The sequence below is a fragment of the Anomalospiza imberbis genome, chromosome 4 (genome assembly GCF_031753505.1).
Source record: "Anomalospiza imberbis isolate Cuckoo-Finch-1a 21T00152 chromosome 4, ASM3175350v1, whole genome shotgun sequence".
NCBI lineage: Eukaryota > Metazoa > Chordata > Aves > Passeriformes > Viduidae > Anomalospiza > Anomalospiza imberbis.
This window is the reverse complement of record NC_089684.1, coordinates 30,211,953-30,239,060: the sequence shown is the minus strand read 5'-3', so window position 1 is coordinate 30,239,060 and position 27,108 is coordinate 30,211,953. Positions and strand designations below refer to the sequence as shown.

Sequence of the window (27,108 nt, the reverse complement as noted above, 5' to 3'; positions counted from 1 at the left end):
GAAGGTATGTCTTTCTGTCCTTTCATCAGGTGAATTAGTATACAACTACCACTTCCTTATCCACACCAAACACCTCTTCTAGCCACAGCCACTAGACTAGATGAGATACAGAAGAATGATTTTGCCCAATCAGACCAGAAATCCACAAATCCCAGTTTCCTGACTCTGACAGAAGCCATCAATGACAGCTGCATTTCCTGTGTTGCCATCACGGGGAAGAGTACCCTAAAAAAATGTGCTGAGATCTCTTCTCTTCACATTGTATTTACCCTCTGAGAACATCAAACAGAATTTCTATGGATTTCAGATACTTTCACACCATTAACTATTTTTATAGGCATTAGGCTTTTCAAACCTTCTGCCATAACTGAAAATTCTCATGTGCTCAAAACTCATCATCTGTAAGGCTGACTTAACCCTCATTTAATTTTTTTTTTTGTTTTTGTTTTTGTTTTTGTTTTTACATATGCCCTTTCTGGAATCCAGAATGCCCTTTTCTTTACTGTTATATATGTCCTTTTCTTCTTGCTCCCATGTACCAGCTTTTACTGGCATATTAAGGGTTCGATTTAGATTCAGCAAAGTTATGACAACAGCAAAACTTTTTGTTTTAATTGTTTTTACTTTTAATAATCAGTGTGCTGGAGTTAACCATAAAGCTGATTTGTTTGCTTCTGATTACAAGTGATTGGTGGAATCTGGGACTTCTGATTTCCAAGTGATCTGCACTGTACAGAAGCAAACTATTGTTTTCCAGACTCCCACAGCACAACACATATTCCATCTGTTAAGAGCAAACAAGTTTGCCTAGCCAAGAAAGCCTTCCCTGTATTGCTTTTCTCTGCAATTCAGGATAAGCAAACTCTAAATCAGAGAATGGTAAAAAGGCTTTAAGTCATTTGGTCTTATTTCTCTGCCTGAAGTTGGCTGAGCCCAACAGAGCAGAAAAAAGGCTGGATAGTTGCCACATGCCTTTTCCCACTCCTCCTCTTTTCTTTTCTTTTTTAAATTAGAAATCATTATATCCAATGTGATATCCAGCAATGTGGTCAAACTTCATCCCAGCTACACTGGTGGAAGTCCGGATTAACAGCAAATGGAATGCAGACAGATAAAAGGGAACAAAGAAAGCGTGAGCAGGCAGACTGACCAAAACAGCACTTCCAGACCACACTGAAGGCCAGCCAGCAAAGTGAGCTCTGCTCCAAACAGCGAAGAAATTCGTACAGAGGGTTTTTTTCACTGATTACATTATCCAATTAATATTTTCTATCTAAAAAGGATGCCTTTACATTTTCCATTATGCACATAAATTATGAAGGAAATGGGATTTATGAAGGAAACAGATTAGCATCTGTGTTGCTCCTTACCAGGTCCACTCAACATTAGGTGGAATAAAGACAGCTGTATACACAGCTTAGAGATAGAGCATCATGGAATGTCCCCTATTTTACTTGCACTTCCATGATCACACCAATAATTCCACATTATCAAACTAATCCCTTTCACATTAAGCAAAAAGTAAAAGTCCTGTTATTGAAATACCTTCAAAATATTTCTGAAAGAAAAGTCAAAAGCCTTTATTTAATTAAAGAGGGAAATACTATTAGATTCCTTTTAGTTTAGAGAAGCTGCTGTGTGCCAGATTTTCTGTGTTCTCCCAACTCCTTTCCCACCCCTTAAACAAAATCTAAACAACCTCAGCTAGTAGAGTTTCTTCATAGTATAAACACTCCAAATGCAGATATACAAATACACAGCACTCAGCACAATTACTGAAGTTCCAGTTCAGTTCTCCTCCTTACAAAAATACATATAGATTGCTAATACAAACTAACAGAGCATCACAGTCCTTACCAATGTCCTGAGTGTCTTGGTTGCTCTGTCTGGTTCTCATCTGTAGCTGGAACTTATGCTGGGAAGAGCAGAGATGCAAAAGGTACTGGCAAGTCTTACTATTGTCAGTCTGAAAGGCATGCTTGATGCCATCTGATGTGTTCTGCAAAGTTATTTTCTTCTTCTACAAAATAGAGAAAGACAAAATGTCAAAGACAAATTATTTCTTTCAGCTTACAAAGAATTCTGTGTTTGCTTGTGCACAGTTACAGCATTCAAACTTTCCTGAAGCAAAATGCACTGATGAGAGAGATTTCTATTAAAATAGGAGTCAAAGGTAATGTGAGATTTATAAAGAAGCTCTATAAAGGTAGTCCTGGGCTAGATGAGAAGGTGCTTTATTATTATTTAATCTGCCTCTGTTACTGTTAGTGCTGAGTAATGACAACCAGAACTATTGCATTTTGCAGGATGGGGTTTTCAAACGCCCCAAGGAAGTCACAAGGGATGTTGCCATTTAAGAGAAAAATAACTAAATGCTGATCTAATGACTAAATCTCTCAGTTAATGTTCTAGGTCTTGAACTTACATTCTCAGTAATTTTTAAACTTGAATTTATCCATTCTAGTTAAAACCATCTCACAGATGAAATAGGCTGTAGCTTTTCAATAAGGTATCAGACAGAATTAGAAGTGCTGTTTTCAATACCTATATAAAGGTAAGCATTTGAAGCTCAATGCCTCATTAAAAACTGACACATGATCACCAGATTATGGTGTACCCACTCAAGTTGGCTAGTGTTGTCCCGATCAAGTGTCAGCCTGTTATCTTTTATCATTTAACTTAACTACTCTTGGAAATACAACTTAAAAGCAACATAGGTGCATCTCCTAATTATACTGAGTACTGGCATTTGCCTGTACTCAATCCTCTATTGCAAGAGTCTCAGTCTGGTGCTCCTTCACTATGCTTGTCCATGCAAGTTAAGGAAAAAAATAAAACCTTTAAAACATGAAAACTCCTATTTCAATCCCATAATACAACAGCCACACAAACCACAGTTAGACTGTGCTGTAAAACAGCAGCTTAATTTGCAAAAATAGACAACAAAAACCTCACAGTAACTGGAGACACAAATATAGGTGTGTACACACACAGGAAAAGAGACCAACTTACACTAAAGGATATTTTCTTTGTCTCTCTCCATGGGAAGCGCAGTACAGGTGTACGGGCACCATTGTGAACTTCAAAAATGACAACTCCTTTGCAGCACACTCCCAGAAGGATTCCTGTTTGGGATCTCTTCTCAGGCAGCACATGATGAAGGTGAACCCCATATTCTGTGAGCCTCTGACACAACTGCACAGATCAATGCAACGAAACTTCTATGAGTATGAATTTACAGCCATTACAAGTTTCTATACCACTATGAGTACTATATATCTCTCTATAAATGTTTTCACATGTGCATATAAATGTAGATATTTTAGCAAAGTAATTCTTTCTGCCTGGTGATTCCATTTACTTATGATTTACAGATATTATTACAGACACATTGAGGGTTTTAAGACTTGGTGGTACCTCTGGACCTGCCAGACTACAGCAAATGAACCCAGTGTTTAGTAAAATCAAACAGGGAAAGCAAAAACAGAGAACACATGTGAGTAAATCAAACTTACACAAAGCAGTTGTTAGCAAGGGACTGTAACTAGACAGATGCACTTGTTCTTTACACATTTTTAAAAGCAGAATTAAATTAACACTGCAGTTCTGTGATCATATTAAGGTACCACATGCAGTTTCATTCACTTTGCACTCCCAGTTATTCATCCCTGTTGTCTCTTCAGTACTGGTGTAAGGGACTGATGGAATGAATCAAACAAGGGAATCTAGCTGCTCCCCCACCACACCCCCAGCCAGGCTAGGTTTTAGCTAGGATCATGTCCCCTACTTTGTTCTCTGTGGCTAAGTTACAAGAACACTTCTGTAAAACGAGCAACAGGCTTGGAATGGACAAAGTCAGCTGAGTGCCTCGTCCATCACAAACTCAGAAATGGTGGAACTGTAGTGTGGCTGCGAAATTACAGTGTAATGGTTATTTGGTGTTTCAGCAGCAATCCTTCGCTTCCTGAACTCATTTTGATCAAGAGAGAACCTGATTATTACTCCACGAGCAAACACTATCATTAGATTTTTCAATGGGTCCTTTTAGAATAATCCAAATGTATCTGTGGATAATGGCTTTCCTATCATCTTACATAGAACCTGCACAAAAAATTCTCCTTGGCAGTGCTTCTGGCTTGCTTCATACCAAGCATCACACAAAGTACTAGCTGTAACAAATTTTTTTGTAATTTATGAGCTTTTTCTCCTCTACAGAAAGCACAAAAGACATGGGGAATACAGGGTATGCTGCCTCATAAACACTGCTTCCTTTAGAGCAAACATAGCTTGATCGGTAGCTGCTTTTCAGCTGGCTTGAGCTAACACTACCGATTGGAAAAAAGAGAGAGAACATCCCATCTGTTACAATTTCTTTTGGCTTATTACAATGTGTCTTTTGGACAAAATCTTTTCTGCTTTCTTCCTTTCAGTGTTACTCAGAGCCCGAGTTGTTTTACTGTGCTGTCACTTGAAGTCCACGCACCCATATTCCAACAAGGGAATTTTTAAGCCACAGATGAAGGAAGCCAACTGTTGCCCACTTACCTTCAGAAATTCTAACTCTGTCTCTTTTTCAGAGGCACCCACGTAAGTGCTGTGCAGTTTTGGCAGCTCTTCCTTGATGTAGGACAGATCCAATTTCTCCATCACTCTTGCTGGGACATAGTGTTCTAGTCTGAAATAGGACAAGCCATGCACCTGCAACACAAAACATTGTTCTGGTGGCACTTCCATATACCTCCACGTACTTCCATACCCTATGAGCACAACTGAAGCACAAACATTCATTTTTACAAACAACTGTACATTACGACAAATTGTAAGATTCTGAGTAAGGGGAAGGAATCACAATCTCCATTTTGACCCGCAGCTTAATTCATATCAGTTTCTCCATATTCGAGCCTGACTCCACTTCCACTGAAAACAAAAGGCTTTAACGTCCAGATCTTGCACTGAATTCTGCAACTAGCTGTGTTAGACTTTAGGAACACCTGCTCACAGTAAAACCTGCCAAGAGCATATCAGCTGAGCTTCCAGTCTGGGGCAGAGCTGCAGAGCACCTGTGGCAGAGCACAGTCCAGTCTTTAATGAAGCAGCAAGATCGCAGCTCAATAAGATCAAAGGTGTAACTGATGATGTACCTCTGCCTGGTAATCTCCATACTCAGCTTGGAGTGCTAGGGATGCTAATAATAAGGCTGTCTCATCATCACAGTGCATCCTGTCTTCTAGGATGTCCTTCCTCAACTGCAGGTAGTACTGGTGACAAGTCAGCGTGTGCCTAGAACAGGAATATAAAAGAAAACCATGAAAAAACCCCCCACACCACCTTTGGTACTCCAGTACTGAAAATTCTCAATTTCTGTCCATAATTTTAGGGCTTAAGGGGCTATAAAAGATTTCATACACTCACTGTATGAGACTGACATCATCCACAAAAAACTTTATGCGAAAAAACAGAGTGAAGTTGACAGGAGGCTTGTTCTTCTTCTTTGGTTCTTCTTTCCATCCTTCTGGAGCTACTTTACTTAGCTTTATGTCAGGATCCACGAAGAAAAACTCATTGTCTGCCACAAACATTAAAGAGAAGCATGAGGGTAAAAGCATGAAAACCAAGTATTTGCACGAGATGGAGGATAAAAACCAGATTTATAACTCTGAAATTGAGCATTGAACAGCTAAGTTTTCCAGTGAGTAACAATGACTTAATAAGCACAATATCTCTTAAAGAGAAGACTGAATAAGGGCAGAAGAAAAAATTTAGCAGTTATTCTTACCTCTTAAAGTGGCCAATCCAAAGAAGTGATGCTCCACCAAGCCAATATGGGCAACAACCATATCAAAGACATCTTTACAAATTGTTTTGGTATCACAGGTGAGCTCCAGCTTCTGCCCACTCAGAAGCATCACATTTACTTTTCGTCTGGTGTCATCACTCTTGCCTTTCTTAGTCTGGATTTTATGAAATGAAATCTCTCAGCATTCACACTTGTGATAAAAACACATTTGTTGGTTTAACATACTTCCCCTGCCACAGATGGCTGAACAGCCCCTTTCTTACCAAGATAGACTTTGGTAGATCCAAGGAGATGAATGGCTCAATCGTCATTTTCACAAACTCTGGGCCAAAAAAATTCTGCAAATCACAAAAGAGTATGAATGAACACTGTGCTGCTGGAACAACAGGCTGGGGCACAGTTAACTCCTGCCTTGCAAATGCAAAAGAGGGACCAAAGGCTAAATTTTGGCAATTATCTGCTACCTACTCTTTACTATATGCAAAACATCTTCACAAAAACCTCTTAAGGGTTAAGGAACAGAGAGGGGAATCAACATGGTTAGTTAAAGCCTACATGAACTAACTCATCTTAATGTGATGGATCTTAATACGGGAGTTATTACCCTGCATTAGGGCAGCAAGTTCCTGAGTCTTGTTTCAAGTTTTCCCATCCTTACTCAGAAAAAAAAAAAAAAAATCCTCTTAATGGAAAGTAGCAGCAGAGGGCATCAATCCATCATCTATTCCACACATCAGACACTGTTTACCCATATATCTCTGTCCCCGTCTTTGTGTGTAATTCCCTATTTCAACCACATACCAAGACAGCTGGGAAAGTAAAGAGGATTCAAGTGAACTTATGAGCCAAATGAATGCTCTCTCTCTTTACCTTCCCAACTTGTTCATTTAATAACCTCTGATGCTGCCGAGGCACATCCACATTCCACAAAGAGAAATGAAAATGAAGTGGCTGAAAACACCACAGAACAGAGGAGAAAACCTCTGCCTTACCTTTGTTAGGATGCTATATTGTTCAATTGATGCAATTGTTGAGCCTTCTGTTTTAGCATCTCTTGATGCCACTTGAGGCTCTGTAGCCACTAATGCCACAAAATCTCAGAAGTTTTACCCTGTGAAAGTAGGCCAACACCACACACCTGGTATTTCATCTCCTGATGACTGTTTATTACAGGACCCAGTTTATGAATCCCACATACAAGAGTTTCAGTCAAGACACTGCTCTATTTCAATGAAAACAAGAGTTCACCTGAGCTCAGGGCATTACCCTCAGTTTCCTTTGTGTCATGGCTGTTTCCAGGGCTATTTCCCTCAGTGGGTCTCTGGTGATGTCAAGCATTGAGGATCTAATTGCATCCCCGGGGTAGAGGTTGGGCCGGGACTGCCTCAGAGCCATCCTAGCTTGCAGTTGCATCATTTCTTCTTCCTGCCGCTTCAGCATCACCTCTTGACTTATTAGTTTGCCTTCAAATGGTGCTTCATGCTGCCTGTAGGACAGTCAGAAGGGACGACAGATTAGCAGGTATGCCTAAGACATTCTGCTGCTTTAAGCACATCCCCAAGTGGAAACACGGAGCACAAACAGCAGCCATCAAATACCACATTAAACGCATTTATTTGGCAGCCAGGTTACCTCTGTGCAGCAATCCATCACTGTAGAAAATAAGCAAACACACCAGGTTTCTGCAGCTGCCTGCAGAACTGCCTTATTTATTCATATGAAAAGAAAGGCTCAGCTGCAGTCTGAAAAAATACTCAACACTACAAACCCAGTGAATCAGTGCAAAATTAGTAGATGCACAAGAAGAAAAGTATTAATGCTTCGCAAATATCTTAATTTCTGTGTTTATGTAGGAACTGTGAAAAAGGCACACTCAAAAACATGTCATTAAGGAAAAAAATGAAATAATTGTGTGATTTCTCCAAGTAAATATTGCTTCAACACTTTCTGCTTGCATGGACCTGATATTTATTCTTTGATTTCTCCTGGGAAGTAATACAGCTTGAAATATTTACATTAAAATGTTTATGTAAAAACATCCTATATACTAATGTATTCTAAATATCATATACTAATGTTTCCATAACCTTATTTTGCTGAACATAGTTTTTTTTTTTTTTTTTTTTAATTCCCAAGAATGGCTTGGCTGATACATAGTCACCCCAATGACTAAATTAGAGTCTAAATTTATAATCTGAAGGAAAAATGAGAAAAACAAACAAAAATGCATCAGAATTTCAAAAAACACAGCAACATATCTGCAATTTCTTTTCTGTAAGTATCGATCCCAAACATCCTATCAGTCTCATTCTTCACATAAGGAAAGAAATTCACATCCTGTTTGGGCAAAAAAAAGCCATTTTTAATTTGAAAAAAAAAAAAATTGCTGGCTAGGAAATGTGAATGACAGAAATTAAAAAAAAAAAACCCAAAAAACAACAACCAACCTCAACTCCCCGTCTCTCTGACCCATACTTACAGAAAAACACCTTCAAACCCTGAACTAAACAAAAACCCATTGAGCCTTCTGTAGAAATCCTAAACCAAGAATAAGCAATGTTCTCCCCCGTTAACATAATTATACAGAGGTAATTCTTAAACAAAAATGGACAGAGGAAACTAAGGTGCCTTTCATGAAAAAAGCCCATTATTTGGCAATTCCAAACTGAGTGTTAAGCATACCACCCAAACTGAGTAATGAAAAAGCAAAGAAAATGTTTAGATGCCTGTGTATCATTGCAGTCAGGTTTAGAAATACACATAAATAGAGAGTAATCCTGCACTGAGTGACACAGGGCCCTATGTAGTATGGTAACATACAGACTTTTAATAAATGTATTACATTTATATACCTGCTTCTGAGGAGAATCTAAAGATATATTTGATGAGTGACAAACTGTTAAAAAACAAAGAGAAAAACGCACCTGTCCAAGACAGTACACTTGCCTATGCTAAACTGTGGATGTGATTTCAAATTTGATTTTCATCTTTTTACAGCATTACTAACTAATACCAATACTTTTAATACTAAAGTATCATTGGTTAGCACACAAAACCAGCCTTAAAATAAGAAGAGTTAAATATAAGGGAACAATGCTAAAGTTCCTCAAAGGAAATTTCAGGGAAGATACAGAGTAGTTATGGAACAAATGTATTAATGTAAGCCCATTATCCTTTCCCCTGTGCAGGGCTTTCACAGAATTTTTTCCCTTCTCCCTCCTCTGTTTTTTTTCTACATAAGACTGAATAACATGCACCTAAAAGGACAAAGAACTGAGAAAAGGCCTCAGACCTGCCAACACATGTGCACGTGCTTAGCTTTTCCCCATAAGGAAACTTGTTAGGATCAACATATATGGGAATATTGACAAAACCCTAAGTTAAATACACCCACAAGCACCCTTCAGATCAAGGTCTAAGGATGGGCTCTGAAATAAAACAAAAACACTTTCTGAACATAAATATCTATGAATTATCAAGACATTTGACAAAGACATGTTGCAACTGGCTCTATCTAAAAACTTGCTACTGTAAAAACACCTACTGCAGAAAAATATCTTCTCTGTTTAAAAACATACAGCCCTGTGCAACAGCAGCAATGAGAAGTTTTTATCACTAGGTTGGTTTTATCATCTCTGTTGACATGTAATAATTTCTCTAAAAATCGGGGTGGGTGTGGGGTGTCCCTGGAGGAAACTCAAAAACCTAAGGGTTTACAAATTTTCCTTAGTACATAAGTACTATCACCAAACATAAATCTGCATGTTTCAGCATCCTGGGTCAGTAAAATGAATTCTGTCTTGGTCAGACTGCCAGTTTTCATGGGGAGGGAACAACATGATTCAGTCTTTAGGTTCCAAGACAAGAAATGCACCTCTCCTACAGAAAAGGAAATACTGTTGAAATGAGGAGAGCTCATTTGTGAAATTCTGAATATGTAAGTGTTATTACTGGAAGAAAGAAATTTAAAAAAGAGTCTAAATTACATTCCTAACAGATAGCATCACAGAAGTGTGTTTTGTGTGGTGCTTCATCAGAGAAGTACTTGGCTGCTACTCTGTATTTTCATCAGTGTCTGACTGCAAACCAGAACCTCACAGCTGCTTATTAACCTGCAGATAGTAGGGGAGCACAAACCTGGAAGGCTGACGCTTGAAAAAAAAAGGGAAGTGAATTAATTCTCTCTTCACCTCGTGTACTTACCAAGAAATTAGCAGGTATTGGATCAGAGAAGGAAGTTGGAAGAAGGGAAGCAGGTAGGCATTCCCTAATGATTAGTGCAGTGGGAAGGTCAGGAATAGACTGAGAAAGATGGATGCCTTTTGGTAAGGCAGGAAGGATATGAAAATGAAATCTACTGGAAGGAAAGGGCAACAGAAGGAAGAGATCCATGTCAGCTGCTGCTCCTAGAGAGAAAAAGGAAGAAATAGTAAAGGAAGAAAAAAGAAAACAGAAGTAAAAAAGGAAAAATCCCAAGGAATATAAGAAGCAGAGAGGAAACAAGACACAAGCCATTTCCACAAGGAATGCATTCCAAGAAGCTTAAAGGATAACAACAGTCACAGACCACAAGAAGGGTAATACTGAATGTCTATGGCTCCTGCTAATTTAACATCAGGCCAGCCCACCCAAACAGCACAAGCTGCACCTTCTGATAACTCTGAACAGCTTTGCTGCTTCTTTTAAAAGAAACCTCCCTCAAATCCAAATCCTCCTATTTGATTTACAACTCAATTTTATCAGAATAATTCTGTGGATATGGCTCTAAGAATATGCCACAGGAGCAGTAAAATTAATATGTACTGAAGTACAGATGGTATCTCTTGAATGTAAGAGAGACACTGAAATATGCTCCCAAGTGCTGATGGAATTTAAGTAATGGATTAAGCCGCATATACTTCCCCAAACTGTGGAATCAAATGGCCAGCCAAAGCATGCAAACACTGAGCCCCTGCTCCTTGGAACTACTTGTTATCACCAGTTTTACTCTGAGACCCAAGGTTTCTGAATCTATAAAAGTCATGGTGTGTTACAACACAGGACATTTTAGAGCAGCAACATGCAATGTCCTGGATAAAAGTATGAAGTTATTTTCTTAGAAATCCCCCATTTAACTACCTACCATCTTGGATGGAACTCCTTTCACACTTGTTAGTACTGGAATCTTTTAGGAGCTGCTGTAGTACAATAGAGAGAGCACACTGTTGTCTATTCAACTCATATTAGTAAAGGAGGTGTAAGTATTAGTACAGGACTGAATTCTGCTTGTGGCTACCGTCCTGTTTCTCAGTAGGTCTGCAAAAAAAGCTAGTAAAACTAGCTGGCAGCCTTATTTTTTCATCCTGGATATACGTACTGTCTGGTAGTTAGATTAAGAAAAAAACCCCAAACTTCTTCACCTATAAAAATGGGTGAACAATTATGAAAACCAGTAAATAACTACCTGTGGTACCTACCTACCATATTTTTGTGCAAGTGCAGTGGTATCAGAGTGGAGGTCAAGGATACAGGAGATTAAAAAAAATACTGTATATAGTTATATACATGTAAATTCATTCCATTGCTAAGTACGACAGGTAAGTCTATGCTGTGCTTGAAAAACATATTTTCCTTCTAGATTTCACACATATACAAATTACATCCATTAAATTACATCCATTAACTCACATCCATCACAGTCTTAACAGAGTAATATAAAATAATGTGAAACAAACCATGAGAAACTATGTGCTGCTTCACCTCAGCATTTTCACTTGCATAACAGGCCTGATTCATTTACAACAATGACTCACTTACAATGTGACTCATTTACATACCACATACTACTTTCTGTTTCTGAAATACTTTCTAAATAGAAACAGAAGTTCTCTATCAGCATCCGCAAATTACTGCTGGTTTATTTGGAAGCATAACTACGGTGCTGAACGGGCAATTTCCTGGGTTCCAGGCAAAGCAGAAGGAAGGTTGACTCAGTAGTTTTCAACAAAATAATAAAAAAGGGCAAATAAGAAAGCTATATATTGTTTCTGTACATACCATGGCAATAATCTGATTTGTCATTTTAGTGTGGTGCTAAAACAGCCTGAAGCACAAAGTAAAAATGTACAGTTCTTTATTAGGGTTACATGGAATATAAACCAGTAACCCTTAGAAGTCTGCCATAAAAGCACATACATTATGTGAAGACAGGCTGGATTCCCACAACTGCTTGGACACCACTAACACATACAGCATTACACAGATACCATATTCCTGACAACAAAACTGTGTGGACTCAGTTAAGCTGCACCCAAATACTTCTTCCCTGCCAGAAATGCCAATATAAATGTTTTTAGATGACTTGGCATTTCTCAGGCAAAGTGCAGGTAGTAAGGAAACCAATGCATCAAATGAGGTAACCAAAAGCTCTACGACCTCCAAGGAACTCTTCTCGTGCTCACCTGCCCTGCCATGCAGGTCATTTGAGACCCTGCCTTACCCAGATCCACTTCTGGCACACAATACAGTGCAAGGAGCAGACACTCATTTATTTTCATCTTCATGTTCAAAGCACGGCTCTAAGCCCTATTTACCCTTTGCTTTAAGTGAACATGGAGGACACATTCACCAGCAGTGTCACATCACCCAGCACAGGCCCAATCTTCACACATTTCCAAGTTTCTTGATTAGGACAGAGCAGGATTCCCCTCCAACATATGCCAAAAACATAAATACCCTAGAATATTGAGCACAGCAGCAATATTGCTCCTGATCTACAGCACACAAAGCAAAAAGCTGCCAAGGGAAGGCTTTGTTGCTGTGATGTGACAAGGGAAGAGGGCAAGAAGGAGATGTGCCTTTATTTTTTTACCCCTTGCTACAAAAATTGTCTGCATCATTTTGATAAAATATTCCAAGGTGATTAGGGATCGGGCAGGGACCAGATGAAACTGTTAAATCCAAAAGGTCAATGTCAATAAAAATTTTCAAACCTTTAGAGTTGGAACCATTCTCAAAATGTAAAAGATATGGCAAGATATGCTTCTCCTGTATTAAAAAGATGCTGTATCAAAAGTGATGTTCAAAGTTTCGAAGAACCTACTTTTTAAAGCTGTATTGATGAATGATATTTGTAAAAATGAAATTCACACAGGTGCTATATTTGAATACACTACACAGCAAACTAATTTTCAAAAAGCATAAACTGTTACTGAATTGGCCTGCTTAATAAGTGCTGGGGTATTAAAAAAAAAAGAATCCAAACACAAAACCATGAACTAAAGATTTTGCCAAAACAACCAAACCAAATGTATGGCTTTTGAGTTATTTCAAGGAAATAAGCATGCTTCCATTTCCTTATTAAATGAAAAAAAAACCATAAACAAATCTGTATTAATATCAGTAATTTCAAAAACTTTATTCTGGAAAAGTATGATTAAAATATAATTAAATATTTCCAATCAGAACATAGCCTCTGACCTTCTAACAGTCTTAACAAACTGACTTCAACCCAGTCTCCATTAAACATGGGAAATGAATGTGGGCACCCAACTCACCTCTACATTACAGTGCATCATGAGACTTTTACTTCAGATTGCAATATATAATTCTGAAATGCTATTTTCATTCCAGTATTACATGCCTTGTTTTTTTAATCTTAACCAGAAGCAGAGATGGGAGTGACAAACTTCACCTCCAGGTTTAGAATACATTCTTTGATAAAGAAAAAGCCATATTGTTTTGAGGGTTTACCTTGTTCTCTGAGAATTAGCTTGACTTGATGTGGAGATATCATCAGCACCTGATAACACACCACTGGCATCATCTCTCTTGAAAGCTTCATTTCTTCTCGCTAGCAAACCAAAAGACAAATTAATACCTGACTGGGCAACAAAGCACAGAGAGTAATCACACCTAAACCTCAAGGATTTATCAGCCATATGAGATTACTCAGAAGGAAAAGAATTTATGTGTTCTGCACAATTGCACTACAGTATCAAACAAATTAACACCATGAAGATGATTTCAGTTTTCAGAGCTATCTTACAGTTTTACCCCAACAAAAATAGCCGATAGTCCTTTGAAGAAGAATACTAAGGAAGGCCTAAAAGAAATCATAATAAACTCCACGCAATTGCATAGACCCCTTCCCAAGGTAACATCTCTTTTTTGTCAGCCATGAGTTGAGACAAACATGGCAGAGACATCATACAAAACTACTCCAAACCAGAAAGAGAGCAGCTAGTTAACTATGCATCCAGTACACAAAAAAAAGGAGCTAAGAAAGCAGTATCTGAACTTCTAATCCTTATCCCTGGAATCTGACTCATCATTATAATTTATAGGTTTTTTTTCCTTTTGGCAATACATTAACCTGTGATTCTCTTTGTAAAGTTACAGCTTTTGCTGGGAGATCTTCCTATAGCAGCACCTGAGATGCTACATTTCGAGCTTGATTTTGCACAGTACTTCACTTCCCCCTCCTACTGTACCCTCAGCAAACAGAGCTGTCAGGAGAGCTCTTGCAGAACACACTAAAGCCACATTGATTTAGAAATAGGGCTTTTCTAACAGTCATTTCACTGAGCCCAGATATGCTACTACTAGAAGGCAGCTCTATCTTGCCTGTAAAACTTAGGAGCTGTTGACTTTGGACTGGAACACAAACAGTCTGTTCCAAATTGCAAGCAAGCAAAGGGAAATTACAGGAGCCTCTATATTTGTTACTGCTCCTCAGGCTTCTGGCTCAGTAAGCACAAGGACAGACAATGACAAAGAAGGTTGAGATAGCAGCGAGTATGTGGAGGCTGAACTGGAATTCTGTGCATACAGAATACATATAGTGCAGCTATACTGCAGCTTCCTAACAATTATTTTGTTTCCTAATTTTCACCAAACGATTTGTCTCCATTTTTTATAATGATTCTGGAAAGATGATTCTTCCTGCCATACATCAGCAAAAAATCCTTCGTATCATCTCCTGCTTTTTCAAGAGATTGATTTAATAGAAACTACTTAAATTTATCTTACTAAGAGCCTGTACTATGTAGGACTAGCATTACACTGAAATCCTTGGCATATAAACCACTTCACCCTCTTAGTAAAGCCCACTGATAAAATTATACCATGGAGGTCCCATATAAAGCTTTTGTAATTCAGTTACTGTGCACTAACAACAACTCCATCACTTTTTTGCAGCATGTTATTTAAAAAAGAACACTTCTAGTGAAAAGTTAACTATTTGCAGCGCTTCCTACCAAGTTCCCTCCCAGAGTGCTAAATGTCAAACTCATTTCTGAACAGACTGCACATTATGCTGATCTGTACATGATGTTGTAATTCCATCATCTTAGAACTTTGTATCAGGACAATTATCAAGACTCCTACTAAAGGCTTTTGGTGTCTGGTTTTCATCTCAAACGTTTTTCTTTAGGCTTTTTGTTTCTTTGGTTTTTGGTTGGTTGGTCAGTTGTTTTTAAACATAGGTCTTACCTTGCCGGAAATCTGGTTCTGAAGAAATAACAGATGGACTTTCACTCGAAGTACTATAAACATCGCTGTGATAAGATTTGTACCTTCTCAAAGGCTCTGAAAGTTTAAACCAGAGTATCAGAAGTAAAAAGCAACAGTCATAATGTAAAAATCAAACACAAACATTTGAAATTAAAAAAAAATATTTTCAAATAATTTTAAAATGCCTGTGGCTATGGAATCTAAAAGTAAATACCCAGGGGATGCTGGGCAGTCCTGTTCCTGTGGCCTGAGGGTTCTGTGGTCAGCCTGGCCACTCTTGACTATCCCAATACAGCCACCTCCTCTAAGCTTCCCTCAACATCACTTCCCAAGTTAAAACTGGTATTAAAAAAACCCCATTGAGACCCAAGACAAAAACAGATCCCTACTGCAAACAAACCAGGTGCAAGTGTTTGGTGTGTACCTCTTGCATGTAAAAAGCAATCACCAGAACTCAGTCCCTGGTTCCTTTGCAACCAGTGAAAAGAAAAATATCCAGAGAGATAAAGCAAGCACTGGAAAATTATAATTCAGCTCATCTTTGACATCCACAAAATATGATTAACAATCAATTAGTAAGCCTCTAGAGGGTATTTAATTAACCAGAACAGCTAAACTGATGTGATGTGAAATCAATACAGCAGTCTCAGTTCCCACTCTCAGGGGATTACATAAATAACATACTGGAGCAAAGGACTCCACAGAAGGTGGTATGTACTTGACATTTGCAACCATCTCCCAGAACTTTCTTAAGCACTAGCCAACAACACGCACAGAATGTGCATAAAAGCAGAACACACACACACCAAAAAAAGTCTCTACATCTTGGGAATACCAATGCTTCACTGTCAAAGTGAGACAAAATCCTCAGGTGTCCTTATTTGCAGAAGGAAATATTTCTGGTCTGACTATAGTTAATGTTTTTGAAAACAAAAGCAGTGATATAGAAAAAACACATGTAACTGCTGTGAAAACAAGTGCCAGTCACTACAGCAAGCAATATGCAACCCAAGAATACAAAATGGGGAACATATGAGAAGATATTTGTGGAGGCTGCAACAAGGAAATCAGAAGTTTCAACTTTCCAAGTCCAGAAAACAAATATGTGGTGAAAAATTCTGAGGGAACAATAAACCTGCTGACCTAATAACTTCTATTAGGTCAGATGACAGGTTAGTCAACAACACTACTCATATAGAATTCCTACAGAAGTAGGAAAAATTCCAAATAGGAAAAAAGCATGAAAAGAAGTAAGATAATGCAGTACTCCAAGAACTAGTTTATGTTCACTTTGGACTGTTTCCAAAGTCTTCCTCTTTAAAAGCCAGTATTTCCCCCATTTTCACCCACCTCATTCCTGTAGGGAATCTTTAAGAAAACTGGGAAAGGTAAGCAATGCTGCAAATCAACTCAAGAAACCAACAGGTCTCACCAGCCCATTGCAGTTTAGCATGATAAAACCCAGTTTAACCAAAGAACATTTTACACTACTCTCACAAAGGAGCAGTATGGACCTACAGCAAGATCAAAAGAATCCACTGGGGCTGTGTGGGAGCAGTGAGGTTGCTTCGATCTTTCACAATGGCTACTTTCAACGCTGTGGATTTTACAACAAAGAAATCTGCCCCCAGTCTAGCAATTACTTGCCTACCATGGGAAATAAATCCAAATTCAGTGGGTAGCTTTTGGAGATGTGTTTTCAAAATGCTCCTAGCCCTTAAGTGAGGCATCAATCCACACAGAACACTGGAGCTACAGTACTGAAATGTTTAACTAAAACCAGACCCCTTGTTTCCCAGTAGTTTTATTAGCTGTAGGTTTTTCAAGTCTGTTGAACTGACTTTGAAGCAAGATGATGGAGAGGGAACAATAAAATATGGTGTGAGATTTTAAACAGACTTATTTTTTTCCACTTAGTCAGCAGCCAGGGCTTCTCAAATTGCACACAAATTATGGCTCCATTCTGGTTCTTTGAGACATTAAATTTTGAAAAAGCCAAACCCATGGTAAAACAGAAATATGCAGTTAAACCACGAGACAAGTGTTTATACGTGGTGGCGTGCTATGGGACTCTGCAGGGTGTTTGATTTCTCCTGACTCATCCTGTTAAGCAGGAGCTGGTGCCATGCTGTAGGCCAAGTCCATGAACCAAGAAATAAAAATCAAGATTTCCACACGCTGTTTATCTCAGTGTTGTCACAGACCCCCACATAAGGCCCAACAAGGCTCATACCTATTCACAAGTAGAGCTGGAGACAGGACCAGACTCCTGTCTTGCCACATCCTTGTCCCTAATCAAGACCACACAGCTTCACCCAAGAACACAAGCAAATGTATTCTTCTCATCTGCTGGAAGCATTCAACAACCTTTCCATGCTGGGCTATCAGGCACAGTTTCAAGGCAATTAAGAAGCTGCATCCTGGAATTTCATGTAAATCCTTTAGATTTATATCCATTTTGCTCAGTTTAGAGAAAACACATACAGACTTGAAATTGTTTGCTGCTGGGGCATGTTCCTTCCAGTTCTGCTGGCCTACAGAAACATCTGTGTACACCCCCTACACCTCCCCCCAGCACTGCTCTTGCCTCTTAACCCAGTGCCTTCCTTCCTGGGGCACAGATAGAATGTGCACTGCAGACCTGCTAATACTCAATTAAAATGTAAATATTGAGAATATTCTATCTATAATGTTTGCATAGTCATCCAAATAATTTATGCTCTATCCTCCAGCAAGTTCTCCTCAATTCTCATATATCATATTAGGATTTAACCTCAAAGAAGGCACTCGGATCATGTCCAAGCTAAGCTTCTAATTAAGAACTGGCTTCCGAAGGTCACAAAGTCCCCGTTCTGGGATCAAATTAAAGTTTAGCTTTTCATACAGAAGTTTCTAGTCTGTCTGGCTGGAAAGGAGCTGAAAAATGACAACAAAAGCTAAAGACTACAATAAAACAACTTATCTTCCATATTTACAATTTTCCCTGGAAATTCTGAATGGCCTTTGTTTGTTGTCTTAGTTTCTTGGGGTTTTTTAGTTTGTTTTTTTAAAAATTATTGGTGACTCAAGAGAGACTTCAGAACTGATTTAACTTCTATAAACATGAAGCACATTGTAGCAAAAATAATTGTATCAGTTACCCTCAACATTTCACTGTTTAGATTACAGTCTTTTACCAGAACACTTTGAACGATTTCATACCTTAATAGAAAAAACCCCATGAGTTTAAGCATTTGTAATTAAAATGAATATATAAATTTTGTACTAAAAAGCAAAATAAGCATGTGGAAGCTCCATGATGCAAAGGTAGATGATGCATTACAAGTTGGAGACTCTGTCTTTGTGCTGCTTAGTGCTGCAGTGTTGCTTTTTCAAGTTCCCTATCAAAACCAGCAAAGCACAACTTCCCAGGAACCTCACACAGCATAAAATAACTAAACACGCTATTTACACAAGGCGAGACCTGCAAGCCCAGACAGGTCAGAGAGCCTCACCTCAGCCAACTTCAACAGAAATCAGAGAACCACATTCGGCTTGGAATTTCATTATCCTGAACACGAGTCACATCAGATACACAGGTTTTCAAATACACATCATTACAGAACTATTTCTGGAGGCACAGAGAAGACGGCAGAATTAAACCGACAGTTTCATGACAGGGAGAGAGCTCTCGCTTGCCCTTTGAAGTTTACTGGTGGGTGTCTATTACAGGAGAGTGGTACTATAATGGCACTTAAAACACATTAACTGTCCTTCAGGAGAAGGTGGGACTCACTTCTTTCCCAGGAGTTAAATCAATATATTCGATTCATATTTGCTTTTCCTTTTCCTCTTTTCAGCTACGAAAACTTGAACTATCTTATGCGAGCCAGTATAGGTTTAACAGGAAGGACATCGAGATGCAATTCAAATTCCTGATGGGGATCCATATCCAACAACTGACAAAGGAAACTATCCTGCTCAGATTTCCAAGGGAGCAGGCTCATTTTAACTTGCAAGATTTCCACCACTCACATTCTACATGAAAAAGCTGTATTGCATATGTAGTTCAAGTTGCCAGCTATCCAGGCAACCCCCTAGGGAGCCCCTAGGGGCTGATGCAGAGGGCCTGGCAGGATCTAATCTACCTCAGATTAGATGTAATCTAATGCAGAAAAATGTAGCCTTGGAGAACTGCAAAGAACACACATCTCTAGTGCTAGGCTGGAAAGGAAAACAGAGAGTTAACAATAACAACGCCAGGGTCTGGTAGGAACTCAAGAGTCCAGTATTTAGAAAGACACCCTTGTCTTCTGGATCTGGTCCATGCCATCTGGGATAAAGTATGTAAACTAACACAGGCCCGGACTGAGAGTTTGTCTAACGAAGGTGTTTGCCTGTTTTAATTTAAATGCTTTATCCAACTGAGAATATAATGTATTGACCAGAATTTGACAATCCCAGATTGTGTGAGCTGCTGAAAGCTTGACAGAGGAGATAAAACAGATGCCACTCTGTTGTGCAATTATGCAATTGTAAGAGCTGGTTTACTACCTAATGTTAAGCTGTGAAACTCAGCACAAAGTAGTAGTTGCTGATGTTATAGTACTCGTATTTTACAGATATCTCACAAATATCCTCTTCCTTGAAAAGCCAGCATCTCTTGTCTCAGTAAAATCAACAGGTGGAGTTCTCTAAACAAAATAGCATCAGCCCATTATCTTACCTCTCAGATTCGTTAAAATTATTTCTGAATATTGTTCTGCTGGACAGACCAACCACATGAGAATCTATTTTGTCACAAATGAATTTAAATCACACTGCAGCACCAGAGAGACATGTGCAAACTGCCCCTTCCTTTGCTTTCACATGCCAACAGATGTGCCATTGTGCATGACTCAGATGGCCCACAGTGAACTCAGAAACCCAGAACATAGAATTCAAGAGAAAAAGGAAGCATGTGCACTTCAATGAATTCCCAGAGCTGAGTTTGTAAAGCAACTATTCATTTTTCCCCCCCTAAATTTAATCTCCCATTTAACCCACTTCTACAGAAGCTCCCAAATTCAAACTTCTGGGGCTTAATCTGCTGGGATAAATTTGCTACCAACAGCTGCCTGATTACCTGCAGCAATTTTCCCTTATTCAAAAATGCACCTTCAAACTAAGAGAGCATCTAAAATCCAGGCATTTAGAGTATCCCTAACTGTAACCTTTAACTGCAACCTTCCCAGGTAAACACAGGCTGTCATAACATGCAAATTTTATAAATGGGGTCCAAATGAGTCTTCAAGGTAGCTAATGAGTACAGTATCATGAGATAAACACATGGAAGAAGACTTGGGAGGAAAATACTCTTGTCTAGAAATACAGAATATTACTGCCACTTCCTGCTGACTCTATGAAGCAAGAGTAGTAACTGAACAAAAAACAAAATCTGAGGATTTCATAATCTGAGTTTCTTTTTGAGGAAAAAATAAAGGTAGAAAGAGAGAAGAATAAACACAACTTGTGGGTCTGGAATTCACATGGTTCCCAACTCCAAAAATATGTAACAAAGGTTTGAGAATATTCCCAAACCACCCCCATTTCCCCACCCCTGCATTCAGCATTCGAGAGCTTCAGCAAGAACCACTTTTTCAGTATCCTCCCATCTTTTTTTTGCCCTGTCTGCTATTTCAACCCACAGCCAGCTATATTACTACTCTCATAACTGGTTTTGTCCTCCTGTGTTCCACAAGGACATGGGCAAGCTTTATGCTCCCTCATACATCTCACTTACAACATCCTCATAAACAATACTGCATTAAAAAAAAATTAAGAAAAGGATACTTATTCACTCAAGTAACACATAAACTCTTTCACTTTGAATAATGCATTCACTCAAAACAAAGAGCGGGGGGAGGAGCTGCCTGAGCAAAAGGAGAGGGTCAGACAAGGCTACCATTATTACCATGTCACAGCCTTGTACCTTGCTAAGGAGCCGTTTGAAGGCAGGCCTAGGATAGGAAAACTTGAGTGTGTGTATACTTCACAAGTGTCAGGAGATACAATCAGTTTGGTGGGAGAGAAGGCAAAAAAACCTGGAGCACAGGAGAACAGAAGACATCTTCACACTCTTGAGCTTCAATGCAAGCTTGTAAAATGTAAAATAATATTATTTTCTCTCTGAAATAAATGGAACACTATGAGCAGGTGCCAGGCAGCAATTTCTAAGTTTCAAAAGAACACTGAAAACAAAACCTGCTCTGTGGGTACAGGTAAGATGTTTGGGTTTAACACCTAACAACTTCTTAACTCTAATCAATTCTAAGGTCACAAAACCTCCATAACAAAACAAGAATGAAGAAGAGGGCAAAGATGAAGAACTTACTGTCTTGGTAAAATTAACACATATTTTTGGAGTCTCTTATTAGTGATCAGAATTGGCTACACCGTAAGTGAAATAGCAGACTCTTGCCCTTGATGGCTAAATGGCACCTAATCATAAACAATCATCTTCAGGATAGAAGAGATAAACAACCTCAGCCCTGAAACTGTACAGCGGATTAACATAAACCAGCAAGTTCAAGAGCAAGGCAGTCACAAGGACACAGCCCTTGGAAGTCTTTTGAGGCTAAATCTGAGATGTTCTAACAGTATATTATAGTGCACTTTAGATGGTCTGCAGCTCACTACAAAATACTACAGCACAGCTGTAATTAAAGCTCTGTCATTCTTTCCACTATAAACTCTGCTTTTCATGAGTTTATAATTTAGATTGTAAAAATCTGTTCTGAGTGAAAGCTTGGCAAGCCACAGCTTGTGCATAATAACATTTTCTTTTTCCAAAGCAGTCAGTTCCTTAAGGTTTTATGAATAACAGAAAAGTTTTCCAGCTTAACCCAAAGTAAGTTAAAGAAAAGTAAGATATATGTCACTTAAATTCCTTTGTAGTTTGAGGAGGGAAGTTTTATCTTGCCAAGTTCAACTCATAGAGAGTCTAATGTCACTTCACAATTCAAAAATGGAAAAACAATGTATACAGCCAAAAGCAGAGGCTTAATACAATTTACACAGGCTTAGCTGTAACCTAGGCCTGTGCTCAACTGAACTGAAAATATCCCCAGACCTACCAAAGAGAAGGCAGATCGTGTCTCCTCTGCTACCCAGCCATAACCCTGTTTCCCGAGACTCCTCGCCCATTCCTCCCCCTCCAAACTGAACTGAACCCTTATTCCAAACTGCATGAACTTCTGAAGTACGTTATTCTCCTTCTCTATTTTTCACTCATGCCTCTCAGCTGCGCTGGTCAGAAGAGTAATTCCATACACACTTGACACTTGAGAGTGCTGGATGTGGAAATATCTGTCTACTCAGTATGTACTTCAAAATGACATACAACAGTATTGCACAAAAAACTCAAGACTGTATTTTTCATTTTTTTGACAGATGAAACTGGCAATAGATTTTTTACAAAAGATCTCAAGGGACATGTCTGGTGTAAAAAAATGTAAGATGAGGAACAGTAAAACATATGGAATAAAAAAGGAAAAGGGAAAGAAGTCTTAACAGACTAGCAGACTTTATGTATTAAGACTTTTGTGAATCTGCTCATTAAGGCAGAACAGATAACTTCCAGTGAGGCTTCTCAAACCCTGTAAGACATAACAGCAACTAACTCCTATGTGAAAAAGCACTCATCATCCATCTTACTAGAATACTCCTTTATAACTGGCTCATTAAAAATCCACATTCACAACTAGTTTCTGGTCCGAAAGATTTTCTTTAAGTAGTTAACTGACAAAAGAAATTGAACAATTGAGAGCCTAAAATATAACAGTAAAGCAAACATTCCCACCTTCAAGAGTGGAACACACCTTCCTTGAAAATAGAAAACTCTGAAACCCAGCTACCTGTTGAGAAAGTGTCTTTACTTTTTTCCTAGCAAGTAATTCAAAAGGATGGGCAGTGAGTCATTGGCTATTGCCTCAGTCTTCCCTGTACATGTTTGTCACTGCTTCTGTGACCACTGAGGCCCAGTCCCCAGTTTACTTTGACTGCACTTTCACCCATTCCCCTTACTAATCGAGTAGTTTCACACATCTGACCTATCTCAGTTTGCAAGGCACAGGCATGTTTTGTTTTCTGCCATCTCCCACTCTGCCTGAATGAGAATGATAAACCCATTGCTCATCAATGGGTTTGGCCAGGCTTTTGGTTTTGCTCTTAGGCAACACCAACCTGCACAAAGCTGCACTCCTGAACAACAAGGCTATTTGAGCTTTCCCAATGCTGGGAGTGGCCTCCTCTTATACTCTGTCAGCTGCCTATCTCCAACAATCCTAGTTGACTCATATACTTGAGATGGACCTTGTTGATTTCAGACTCTTAAACCAAAAGCCAACCGAACTTCCCTGAACCTCATCAGACATCCTGCTAGATAACAACAGATAATAAACTTCTATAGAGATAAACAATGGTAACTCCACAGTGCTGCTTTCATCTATGTTCATTTCTTCACAGATAACGTGACCTTCATCCCCTCATCAGAAGATGGTGATCTGATAGCACAAGAGAACTCCAGCTGTACAGAAATCACAGCAGCTTTTTAACCTGCCTATGCCATTTCAGTAACGCTCCTCCTTTCTGGAACAAAAGGCTCACATGCACAGGCAAGGATCCAGCTTCCTGTGCTAAATGCAATACAAGCATCTCCCAAGATGGCTACAAAGGAAGATGGCTACAAAGGGCATGAGCAGGCATTTTCAGAAATGCAACCTTGACAAAAGGCTTTATCATCTCTCCTTAATATGGAGGTGTTTATACCTCAGGCAGAAGAAGGAAGTCAAGGTAGGGTGTGTTTTCAGTTACTTCTGTCACGCAACAGGCAGGCTAATTCACACTGTCTTTGAGTGCACCTGAGTAAATGCCTGAGCTCTGTACATACACCTCCTGTACCATACACCTTGGATGACAAAGTGATGCTTTCTGGCCCACCACAAGCAGGATCCAGCTCTGCTCTCAGTTTCTATCCAACTGTCTCAAACTTACAGCCCCTGAAAATCACCCCACAAAACCAAAGAAAATAAAACATGCAGTTCCACTTACAGGACTCTGCATCAAGATCATTTTATAACTTTCCCCACAACAATTACGAAGACTTGATTTTCCCCCGTGCATTTTCTTAATGAACTGATGGAACTTGTGTGAAGCATTCCTACTGAAGTGAAGATCTGAACACAAGGCCAAAAAACATTTCATATTTAAGGGCTTAAGTTCAGAGTTATGTATCACAAAAAGAGAGATCTGGAGATGAAATTGTGCCTTTCCTCAGGGGCATAAGTCCATCTCTAATAGCTGGAGATGAGAATCTTCCTTCAAGAAAAATGCTTGACAATTGGCTGTTACCAGCTTTTTTTTTCTTTTTTTTTTTTTTTTCTAATTGTAATTGATGAACTTGATACTGGTTAAAGATCAACTATTCTGAGTAAGAAATCTGGAAAGCCACATTTGTCTTCATTGGCAACAGATGCTCTAACAACTTCATTTTATGTAAAAAAAAGATGAAGCAAAGACCTCAGCTGTTTCAAGAGCTGCTACAAGGGAACTCAAATTTATCATAATGAGAAATCTTTGTTTGATGACTGGAATACTGAGCAAATCAAAAAGCTTCACTAACCTTCCACATTCATAGCTTCCCTCAGAAGCTGCAACTTCTTCTGTCTCTCTCTTATCCTGTCAAAGGCACTTGATATTGCTGCAGAAGTTGATGTCTCAGGCATGTGGCGTGTTTGGTCCAGTTTTTGCGGTCCGAAGACATCCAGTGCTATGCTCCCATCAGAGTATCTTGCTTCCTTGTTCCTGGCAGTAGTAGAAGTCCGTACTGTAAATGTTTCACACTGGTGGCTGTGCCTGTGATGGCCTCCAGCATGGTCCCTCTCAGCTGCCTTGTCAGTAGTGCAAAGCAAATCTGTGGAAGAAGCCCATATTTTCCATTTGGGAGGGACATCTGTGTGAAGGTGACCTTTTTTCTCAAGCTCACTGGTTTTACACCTATGAGGACAGAAAACATCTTCCTGACCCGAATTGTAATCTGCAGAAATGCCCTGGAAAAATTCTTCCTCGTCTCGTGTTCCTCTAATGGACAGAAATCCCATAGACTTGCTAAGTCCTTTGTTCAGGGTGGTCTGTTGAGAGAAGTGAGCTCTGTGTCCATCAGGTGCATCAACCGTCAATGTTTTTCCTGGAATAAGGAGACATTTCATACATGTAATTTTCTACCTAATACACAGGAGTCCAACACAAATTAGTTAAAGTGTATGATGAACACACCTTGGGCATTGGTTTTACCACGCAAAGCATTGAGAAAGCTGCTCCAAGGGCTCCCTCAGTCAACAAAGACAGAAATACAACTACTTCATACATTATGACCATTTTATTTCTTTTATTTCTAAAAAGCTCAAGAAAAAAAAAATAAGGCCTACTATAATTCTATATTAACAGTAAAAACCCCCAAACTATCACATGCTTGCTGAAACTTGTTTTCTCATTAGTTTCATTTTCAAAATAGCCTGGACTGTCACCAAAAATACTACTTAATAATCAATCTGAAATCAGCCATTCCTCTCACACCCAAATACACCGCCTACAGGTTTTAATAACAAGTCCAGGTTTGTTCTACAGATTTAGAGATGCCCTGCAATAGAGTCAGCGGTAAGAAAAGAATGATTGTGTACTTAGGAATTATAAAAATCCTGGATCTTCCTCCAATGACTAATTTTGGTGACTATAGTCTCTTCTGGTAAAGAATACTCTGAAACAAAACCAACAAAGCTTCCAAAGTTAAAATGATTCTCTGAGTCTGCACCCTTTGAGTTTCACTAATACATGGATCTGCCAATACTTAGGAAGTTTCTCTTCTCCCTCTCCCTTCTCATGAAATTACTTCCAGAATAAAAGAAACTGCCAGAGGTCAAACCATGAATGAAATATGTAGTCTCTGAAGAATATCATATCATGGTGACCAAGAAGTTTTGACCCAGGTGGAGTCAGCATGGCATGTGACTGACGCCTTCCTTAGAGCTAGCTCCATCTTTCTGGTGATATTCCCATGTACATTCTTTAAGAAGGAGCAGCCTTGAAGATTTCACTGCAAAAGCAAAGAGTCATGAGTTCAAAGTAATCGCTGTGCTGTATCTACTACTCTTAAAGAATGTTACACAGTCCTGCCTGCATCGATTGAAATTAACTGCCCCACTTGCACAGCAGGCTCCTGATGATCTTTATCTAGAGTGTTCTCCTTCCAAACAGAATTTCACAGAATGCTTGAGGAATGTTTAGAAATGTAGTAACTAGTGCTTGAAAAGTTTAAAAAGGCTTTTAAAGGTGTAAACACCTTTCAACTCTGCTATTCTTCTTCAATAAGGGCCATGATTTTAGTTTGTAGTTTTTATTTCTGTGATATTTAACTAACAATCAAAACCAGCAAGACTGAAGCCAAATGCAACCAAGTAGCCCCTTGCTTCCTACCACTATGCAAATACATGATGATAGAATGTTAAGGTTTGGATTGTCTAAAAGGTGTCTTGTAAGACATCATACACTATTCTCACATGCTCTAACCAAGAAAATAAAAAACACTTTTGCCAGTGAGAACAAACGAATCTTCTAAAAGGATCTGATGCCTCATTTCATATTTTACGAAGATAGCTTTAATATTAAGCTAAACATAATTATCTTTGTGGTCAAGTAAATATTACATTATTACTTTATTCTCAGACTATACATCATCCTAAGGGTGGTGAACTACATGTAATATTCACACACAAAAAGCCTTTAAAAAATAATGTTCATTGTGA

General features: G+C 38.9%; 1 protein-coding gene across 1 annotated transcript in view; it reads right to left on the bottom strand.

Moving 5' to 3' along the window:
- Positions 1–27,108, bottom strand: part of PTPN13 (protein tyrosine phosphatase non-receptor type 13) — a 112,340-nt gene that overhangs the window by 32,208 nt on the left and 53,024 nt on the right. Inside the window, exons 7-17 of the mRNA XM_068187721.1 lie at positions 24,930–25,493; positions 15,269–15,364; positions 13,529–13,628; positions 7,064–7,283; positions 6,061–6,135; positions 5,777–5,951; positions 5,413–5,566; positions 5,142–5,280; positions 4,546–4,698; positions 3,013–3,195; positions 1,858–2,020 (exon numbers count right to left, since the gene is read on the bottom strand). Of these exons, the coding sequence (XP_068043822.1) occupies positions 1,858–2,020; positions 3,013–3,195; positions 4,546–4,698; positions 5,142–5,280; positions 5,413–5,566; positions 5,777–5,951; positions 6,061–6,135; positions 7,064–7,283; positions 13,529–13,628; positions 15,269–15,364; positions 24,930–25,493 (2,022 nt within the window). The remainder of the gene's footprint in view (positions 1–1,857; positions 2,021–3,012; positions 3,196–4,545; positions 4,699–5,141; positions 5,281–5,412; positions 5,567–5,776; positions 5,952–6,060; positions 6,136–7,063; positions 7,284–13,528; positions 13,629–15,268; positions 15,365–24,929; positions 25,494–27,108) is intronic.